The 9,341-nt window shown below is 41.5% G+C and overlaps 1 protein-coding gene across 1 annotated transcript; it reads left to right on the forward strand.

The window, feature by feature from the left end:
* The first annotated feature begins 4,732 nt into the window (after positions 1–4,732).
* Positions 4,733–6,218, forward strand: LOC112185196. Its single transcript, XM_040513630.1, has 2 exons — positions 4,733–6,075; positions 6,203–6,218. The coding sequence occupies exons 1-2, from the start codon at positions 4,733–4,735 to the stop codon at positions 6,216–6,218; spliced, it is 1,359 nt and encodes a 452-aa protein (XP_040369564.1).
* Positions 6,219–9,341: the final 3,123 nt, after the last annotated feature.

The following is a 9,341-nucleotide window of genomic DNA, read 5'->3' on the forward strand; positions in this document are numbered from 1 at the left end:
TGATCTCCCTGACTGGGCTAATAACATCGACCCCGTGGATGGGACTGCTGAAGATTATGATCAATGGTGGTCAAAAGTTTCCGTTAACTGCTGGGGACACCATTTTTGAAGAGCTAAGATATCCTTATGATGCTGATACCGAGTTACTTGCTCGCTTTCCTGAAGATGAGGCGCGACCTCTGCTACCTGAACCTGCCCCGCGACCCGCGCCCGGTCCAGGCTGGGATCGTCATTCGTGAGCCTCCCCCAGAGGTAATTGTCTCATATTTTTTACGTTACTTTATGTCTGCTTTTCCCCTTTTATTCACGCTTTGTCGCACCAAGGAAGTGTGCCACCCTCTGGCGGTCATGCAGTTGACTCTTCTCCGGCCACTGGTCAGGCCACGAAGAAGAAAGCAATAGTGACGGAGCCTGAAGTCGAAGACTCTTCTTCTGACAATGATGACCCATAAATAGTAATGCTCTTGTCTAAAAATCTCATAATTCTGATATCTTATTCGAAGCTTATTTTGACTTTACTTTAATCCCGACAGATTGCTGCCGCGTTAGCCCGCAAACGCAGTCGCGCTGATCCCCAGACTGATTTATGGGCCGAAGATGAACCAGTCGCTGACCGACTGGTAATACCCATCTAAAATGAGCCATGACAGTTTGTTTTGTTATGTATGATTCTATAACGCTTCTCCTCTGCAGGTTCGTCGTAGGTCATCAAGGCAAGTTGGGGAAGGATCCTCAGCTGCTGGCGAAGGTGTGTCTGGTTCGCAAGTCCAAGAGCCAAATGGTTCTAATAATCCTCCCTCTCCAATTGATGCTGCAAACAATATGCAGTTGGCTCTGGTCCCAATACAGGTTGTAGATGACAGCTCGCCTGAGGTTGAAGAAAGAATGTCGCTCCCAAACATCTTCCGCGAGCAACCAACTGCATCCCTCCTTCTGGGACAAGCAGCGCTTGATTCAGTTCCAACGTCCGATGAGGTTGCCCAAGAACCTGTGCCCACAGCAATTCTTCGCGAGCCACCTGTTGAAGAGGTACCTCTATTAACAAAATGTTTTATCCTTAACTCCTGGCTTGGTTATTCTAACAATGCCTCCTTCTAGGACCCAAATGTTATTCCAAACGAGGAAGCGGCTGACATAGCCGGAGAGATAGTGGTCGAGAATCCTGCTGAACCTGTCCTCGATACGGTTGGTCAGGAGCCTGCCCCCCATGCCCCCAAGCCCTTGAAGCCGGGGGAGCAGGGGAAAACCCTAAGCCATCGCCAGAGGCAGTACCTGTTGCGAAGACTCTTGAGGCCCCTCCTGTCGCTGAGCAACCGCCTCCGTCCACTTTAGAACGGCTAGCTTGTGTGCTCGAAGTGACCCCTCCTAGGGTCGTAGACGATGCCAGAGAAGGCCTTCGTCGCCTCTTGGGCCCTGATATCCTGATTCCTGGCGCACTCGCTAGAGTTTTAGAGTATTTGAGGGTACTTCTCCGTGAGGGGGCTATCACTGAAGATCAATTTCTAGAGGTTGACCAGCTGTTGCAGGATCTTCCCCAAGGGCTTAATGAAAGGGCGGTCGCGACCGCGCAGGCCAGGCAGACCTAGACACATTACCAGACTCTTGCTCAACAGACGGACGCTGCGCGTGATTTCTTGGGTGACCGGGCTAGTCTCATCAGGGATCTTACTCTCGAGAGAAACCACCTGCGGACCCAGATCCAGGATCTTCAAGCCCGATTAACTGATGTGACGGCTAGGCTTGCCCAAGTTGAACCTCAATTGGAGCAGCCCATTGCCACTTTTGAGACGTTGACCCATGACCTGGCCCAAGCTCATGTAGCAGCCCAATAGGCCGCACAAGCTGCCGCTGATGCTAGCTTTCGTCTGGATGAACTTTTCCTCCACTTAACTCATGAAGGCCTAGGATTTTTAGGCTTCTGATGCCCATTAATTTGTATGAACAATATTACTATCAATAAATTAATTATTTAGCCCACTTGGTTGGCCCAAATTTCTTTTATCTCGTAGGTAATAGCTCTGTTCAATTCTTGCTTTAACTGCACAAAAACAGTTTCAAAAAGATAATCTTGAAAAGTCCATTGAATTCCATTGATATTCCCATTGATGGCGTTGAAACGTCTTCAACTGCCCATATCCAAGGGTTGAAGCCACTAAGGCAAGCCTCTATAAATATCAATATCTTGGAGAGATGAGAACTTACACAAACATGGCTTACCCAGAAATGACCTTGCAAACCCTTCTCCTCTTCCTTCTATTTCTCAAATCTTCTCCATACGTTCTCACTTTAGCCTCTAGATCTTAGTTTTATGGCTTAATCTCACTGCCTGTGTAGGCCTTATGGCCTAATCTCAGGCAACCTCGTGTCTTTGGTCTATGAAAGCCTGGATGGAACATCCTAGGTTTTGGGTAGGTTGAAGAACACAAGGAGCTCCTAACGCGGGGCATGATGTGCTCATATTTTCCTATATTGTTGTGCCTCTTAATCTTGATATTTATGTTTAGTTCTCCTTGTTTATAGTCTATTTACTTAGTTTAGTGTGTTTATAGGTATGAAGAGCAAGGATGACAAAAAGAAGGAAAAAGAGAGGAAAAGGATTGAAGGTGCTTTGCAATCCTAAAAACTGAAGCAGCCTCTGCAGAATGGCTAACTTTGAGGATTAAACTGTACCGATCCAGAGATAACCAGAAGACGACCCTTATATGCACGGAAAGCTCTGAATGTCTAGTTTCTGGAGAATTTTACGGTTTGTGATTTCGATATTTCTAGAGAGAGATATGGCCATTTAAGTACAGGCAGTTCAGTCGATACGCGGATCTGCGACGTGTTTCCAAGAGCTCGAGTTTTCAAGGCCTGAATGACTTAGCAAAATTCTGAGAAGATTGATCTAGCATTATGGACCGTTTGAGAGCCCAACATATGTTTCCTTGGAATTTTAGGGTGCCACATCACCTTTCTTTTGTGCTAAGTTATTAAGGAGTTCCAGAGGCCTAAAGCAAAAAGGAAAAGTTGCACCTTATAAAAGGAGAATGTGTCAAGATAGAGGATACACCATTCAATATCAGATTTTCACCAAAGAAAGCTGCTGCCATCACGTGTTCACCTTCCATCTCCATTTAACAAGTTCTTTTATGTTTTAAAGATTTTCTATTATGTTTTCTCTGAACATGAATAGCTAAACTCCTTTTCTAGGGCTAGGATGAGGCCCTAGCATGATTATTTACATGTTTTGATATTCAATTGATGGATTAATAATTTCTTTTTGATAAATTCTTAATCTCTGCTTGAATTGTTGCTTATGTTAAAGTTCTATTGATTCGCGACCTTTAGGGCTTTGCATCTAGTTATCAGAAGATGAATTTGAGGCGTACCTGCAATATAATTCAAATTAGCTTCATGAGATAAAGAATTGTGAATTACATTATTGTCGTACCTGAAGTAATGGTTTGCATGATTCCCTTGTTTTCTATAACGTAATGAGTCCTGTGTGTTAAATTTATGCCGTACCTGGATAGATTGCATGCTAGGATATACGACCTCTGCCGTACCTGGAGAGAATCATACACTTAAGGAAAACTATGGTCTAAGTGTCGTACCTGAACTTAGATACGGGAATTGTTATCAAAAGAAACGAAAGAATTCATTGGTTGGTTCAAAACGTAGATAAGATTGCTTGTGGTTGATTCCGACACCCTAGGCTCATCATCATCGTATTCTTACCTTTAATCATTATAGACTCTCTTCTAAATTTCAATTTATTTAGATTTACATTTTAAGTTTCTGTTTTTGAATAATTTTCCCATTATCATAAACTCTTTCAAAACCGTGAAAATCATAAATCCTAGTTTGAGTCATTGTTTGTTTTAGTCGATTCATGTTTCTTGTTTTGTGTGTTTTTGGTTTTAATTAATTTAGGTTTTCATATTGTGAATTGACTTAATATCCTCGTGGGAACGACAACCCCTTCTCTTCCATTACTATACTACATCCACCCTGTATACTTGCAGGAATTCCACCAAGTTTTTGGCGCCGTTGCCGGGGATAATTTAGTTTGATTTAAAATATTGAATTCCTAATTTAATTCTAGTTGTGTTAGCTTGATTTGTTATTCAAGATTCTATTTAGTTTTTGGAGTCAAAAAAAAAAAAAAAAAAAATTGTGTTAAAATAAGTCAGTCCAGTTTTTATTTCTTTTACGTTCTGGAACTATTTTGCAAAGCTGATTACGAACTGATATTTTCGTATTTGTGTAGGAGTATCATACATCACTGGAAAGATACCGAAGTCTAGTTTCCAACGCAAAAAGCGGATTGGGATTCCGAGTTTTGAGCAGGGAGAAATCATCAAAAGAGTGGACAGTGTGCAAACCTGGAAGTTTACCTTGACAAAACAGGATTTCTTTTTCCTTTGTTTAGACATAAGCTGTTCTTTTCCTTTTCCAATTTGAGTTAGGCTTACTTTTCCTAGTCATTGTGTCTAAAAGTCAATATTTAACCTCGTGTTCTAGTGCTCTAGGTACACAAATCTAATTCTTGAAGGCTTATGCACGGAAGACGATCACAACACTCAGATCTTCTTCCTATTGATCACGAACTTGAGAGGACACTTAGACATCTACGAAGGCAACAACTGAGCAGTAGATTACCACCTGATAGGATGGCTGGTTTGGTTCTAAACAATGGACAAGATCCTCAGAATAATAATAATCCACCACCCCACCACCACCAAGGCGCATGAGAGATTATACTACTCCTACAGACTACACCGCGCCTACTTGTCTCGTCTTAGCACCCATAACTCAGCAGTTCGAGATTCGACCAGCAACTATTCAACTCTTGCCAACATACTATGGGAAAGAGAATGAGAATCCATACAAGCATGTCAAGGAGTTCTTCAATTTATGCTCAACATTTAATTATACGGAAGTTAACATAGAGCAAATTAGACTTCGACTATTTCCATTCTCTCTAAAGGATAAGGCGAAGGATTGGTTTGACTCTCTTCCTGAAGCATCAATAAATTCATGGGCAGATCTTTCATCAAAGTTCATTGCAAAATTCTTCCCTGCAAGAAAGACAAGTGCTCTACTGACAACTATTATTACTTTCACTCAACCTGAGGATGAACCTTTTCATGAAAGTTGGGAGCGTTACAAGGAGTTATTTCGTCAATGCCCTCACCATGGTTTTCAAGATTACCAAAAGGTTGAGTACTTTTATAGAGGACTAAATCCTCAGACCAGGGGAATGGTCGATGCCACAGTAGGTGGAAGTTTGATGAATAAAACTCCAGAGGAATCTATTCAGGCTTTTGAGACTATTTGTGAGAACTCTCAGCATTGGGATTACAGTGTAAGAGATCCTAGGGCATTGAATTCTTCATCAACAAAACGAGGAGGCATGTATGCAGTTCAAACAAGGTCAGGTTTGGAGGAGCAAGTAGCAGCATTAACTAAGTTATTGACACCATTGGTGAGTAAGGTGGCAAGACAAGTCTGTGCTCTGTGTTCTAGTGATGCCCATGAGACTGAGATGTGCCCAACAAATCCTATGATAGATGAGGTGCAGCAAGTTAATGCATTTAATGGGAGACCTCGGAATGATCCCTATTCAAATACTTACAATCCGGGTTGGAAACAACACCCAAACTTCTCATGGAGCAATAATCAAGGAGCTGGAATCTCTCAACCACAACAAAGACAATATCAGCAAGCTTATCAACCACCCCATGTGCAACAAGAAGACCCTTCCATTAAAGATATGTTGGCTCAAATATTGAAGAGAACAGAAAAGTATGATTATGAAGTTGCAACGTTGAAACAAAGCCAATCAAACTTGGAAAAGAGTCAACAAAAGCTTGAAGTTCAGGTGGGACAGATAGCTACTATTTTAAATAGAATGGAGAGAGGACAAGGCCAATTTCCAAGTCAAACTGAGGTTAATCCAAGAGGTCAAGAGCATGCCAAGGCTATTACCATATTGAGAAATGGAAAAGCAATTGATAACATGGTAGTAATGCCTGGAGAAGTTGAAAATTCAACAAAGGAGGCCCTGAACCAAGATGACCAGGTCTTAAGGTCTGATTCCAGAAGTACTTTGTCACCTTTAGACAACATTGAAGAGACCAAAGAAGGTGCCAAACTCGTGGGTGGGGACTGCCTAGCAGAAAAAGTACCAAAAACTAATGATTTTGCATCTCCAAAGGCTACAAAGACCTTAGAGGGGCCAGCCTCCAAGGAGAACGTCTTCAACCCTCCCTTACCTTTCCCACAGCGTGCAAGACAAGAAAAAGGGATAAATATATGGGAGACATTCTGGAGCAGTTCAAGAAGGTGCAAATTAACATTCCGCTGCTAGATGCCATCAAACAGATTCCTTCTTATGCAAAATTTTTAAAAGAGCTCTGTACTAATAAAAGGAGGTTTGAAAAGGATGAAAAAGTGATGTTGTCAGAAGAAGTGAGTGCTGTGCTTCAAAGAAAATTGCCACCAAAGCTTAAGGACCCTGGCAGCTTTACAATCCCATGTACCATTGGAGAGAAAAACTTTGAGAAAGTCTTACTTGATCTTGGGGCAAGTGTGAATCTAATGCCCTATTCGGTTTACAAAACTCTTGGTGTTGGACCCTTGCAGAACATAAATATCTCCCTACAATTTGCAGATCGTTCTGTAAAGTATCCAGAGGCATAGTGGAGGACGTGCTAGTCAAAGTTGCAGATTTTATTCTGCCAGCAGATTTTATTGTTTTGGACATGGAAGATACAGAGATCAGAGGCAAAGCTCTTCCCCTCATTATGGGGCGTCCCTTCATGGCTACTGCAGGTACAAAATTGATGTTAAAGAAGGGTTGTTGACTATGACAGTGCATGATATTACAATTTCATGGAAAATTTTTGAAGCCTTGAAGAAACCTGCAGATCTTTATGATTGTTTTAGTGTGGACATGGTGCAACACCTTGTGAAGCAATCTTTCATTGAAACAAGCTCTACAGATCCTCTTGAAGTGTGTATTGCTCAACAAGGAATGAAGTTTGAAAATAATAAAGTGTTGGAGGCACAAGAAACACTAAATGCTGCTGGTACATATCCACCTAGATGGTCTCCAAAATTTGAACGTTTGCAACACTCTGAGACCAAACTTGTCCCTTCTATTGTAAAGCCTCCTACACTCGAATTGAAACCTCTTCCAGAAACTTTGAAGTATGCATATCTTGGTGATTTAGAAACTCTTCCAGTGATTATTGCTTCAGACTTGAGTAGTTCAGAGGAGGAGAAATTACTTAGAGTTTTAAGGGAGCATAAAACAGCTTTGGGATGGACAATTGCAGACATTAAGGGGTTAAGTCCTTCCATATGCATGCATAGAATATTCTTAGAAGATGCAGCTAAACCTACTAGAGATCCTCAAAGACGCCTTAACCCACACATGAAAGAAGTGGTTCGTGCAGAGGTGTTGAAATTGCTTGATGTTGGAGTTATTTATCCTATTTCAGATAGCGAATGGGTGAGTCCAGTGCAGGTGGTGCCTAAAAAGTCCGGAATTACAGTGGTAAAAAATGAAGAGAATGAGCTCATACCTCAAAGGACAGTCACAGGTTGGAGGGTATGTATTGACTACAGGAAGTTAAATAGTGCAACTCGAAAAGATCACTTTCCTCTACCTTTCATTGATCAGATGTTGGAGCGACTTGCAGGCCATAGTCACTACTGTTTCTTGGATGGGTATTCAGGTTATAATCAAATTCCAATAGCTCCAGAAGATCAGGAAAAGACTACATTTACATGTCCTTTTGGAACCTTCGCATATCGTCGAATGCCTTTCGGATTATGCAACGCACCAGCAACCTTCCAAAGATGCATGATGAGTGTCTTCTCCGACATGGTGGAAAGAATAATAGAGGTATTTATGGACGATTTCTCAGTCTTTGGTTCATCTTTTGATGAATGTCTCTACCATCTTTCCTTAGTGCTTCAACGGTGTCAAGAAACCAATTTAGTTTTAAATTGGGAAAAATGCCACTTCATGGTGAAGAAGGGCATTGTACTTGGGCATATAATATCAGCAAAGGGTATTGAAGTTGATAGAGCTAAGGTGGAATTAATTTCGAAGCTTCCTCCTCCATCTACAGTTAAAGAAGTTCGGTCTTTTTTAGGGCATGCTGGCTTTTACAGGAGATTCATCCCTAATTTCTCAAAAATCACTAAACCATTATGTGATTTGTTGGCTAAAGATGCTGTGTTTGAGTTCAATGAAGAGTGCTTGAAGGCTTTTCAAACTCTCAAAAAGGAATTAACACATGCACCTATCATTCGGGCACCGGATTGGGATCTTCCTTTCGAAATTATGTGCGATGCTTCTGACTACGCTTTGGGAGCTGTTTTGGGGCAGCGAGTTAATAAGCTTCCTCATGTTATATACTATGCAAGTAGGACCTTGAACGATGCTCAATTAAACTACTCTACAACAGAGAAAGAATTGCTTGCGGTGGTTTTCGCATTGGAGAAGTTTAGGAGTTATTTGATTGGCTCTAAGGTGACAATATTCTCTGATCATGCAGCCCTTAGATACTTATTAACGAAGAAAGATGCAAAGCCAAGATTGATAAGATGGATCCTACTCTTGCAAGAATTTGATCTTGAGATTAAGGACAAAAAAGGGACCGAAAATGTAGTTGCTGATCACCTTTCCAGATTGATCAAGGAAGATGTTGGCGATGGTGTGACTCCAATTAATGAATATTTTCCTGATGAGCAGCTCTTCGTTGTTGACAACCTTCCTTGGTATGCTGACATAGTAAACTACTTGGTGAGCAAGTTTCTACCGGCAGATTTAAACAAGCAACAGAAGAAGCACTTTCTCTCTACAGTGAAGCACTACTTTTGGGATGATCCGTACCTATTTAAGTATTGCTCTGATCAAATAATTCGCAGGTGTGTCTCTCATGAAGAAACTCAAAGTATTCTCACCTTTTGTCATACATATGCATGTGGAGGACATTTTGGAGCCAAGAAAACTGCTCTCAAGGTATTGCAAAGTGGATTTTATTGGCCATCACTTTTCAAGGATGCATATACCTTTGTTACAACCTGTGATAGGTGCCAAAGAATGGGGAATATCTCCTCAAAGTCGCAGATGCCATTGACAAATATTTTGGAGGTCGAATTATTCGACGTTTGGGGAATCGACTTCATGGGTCCATTCCCTATGTCTCATGGCTTTCTCTACATTATTGTTGCTGTGGATTACGTCTCTAAATGGGTAGAGGCACTGCCTACAAGGACCAATGATCATAATGTTGTTCTGAGTTTCTTAAAGGAGCATATTTTCACTCGTTTTGGCACAC

Source organism: Rosa chinensis, chromosome 2 (genome assembly GCF_002994745.2).
Source record: "Rosa chinensis cultivar Old Blush chromosome 2, RchiOBHm-V2, whole genome shotgun sequence".
Taxonomy (NCBI): domain Eukaryota; kingdom Viridiplantae; phylum Streptophyta; class Magnoliopsida; order Rosales; family Rosaceae; genus Rosa; species Rosa chinensis.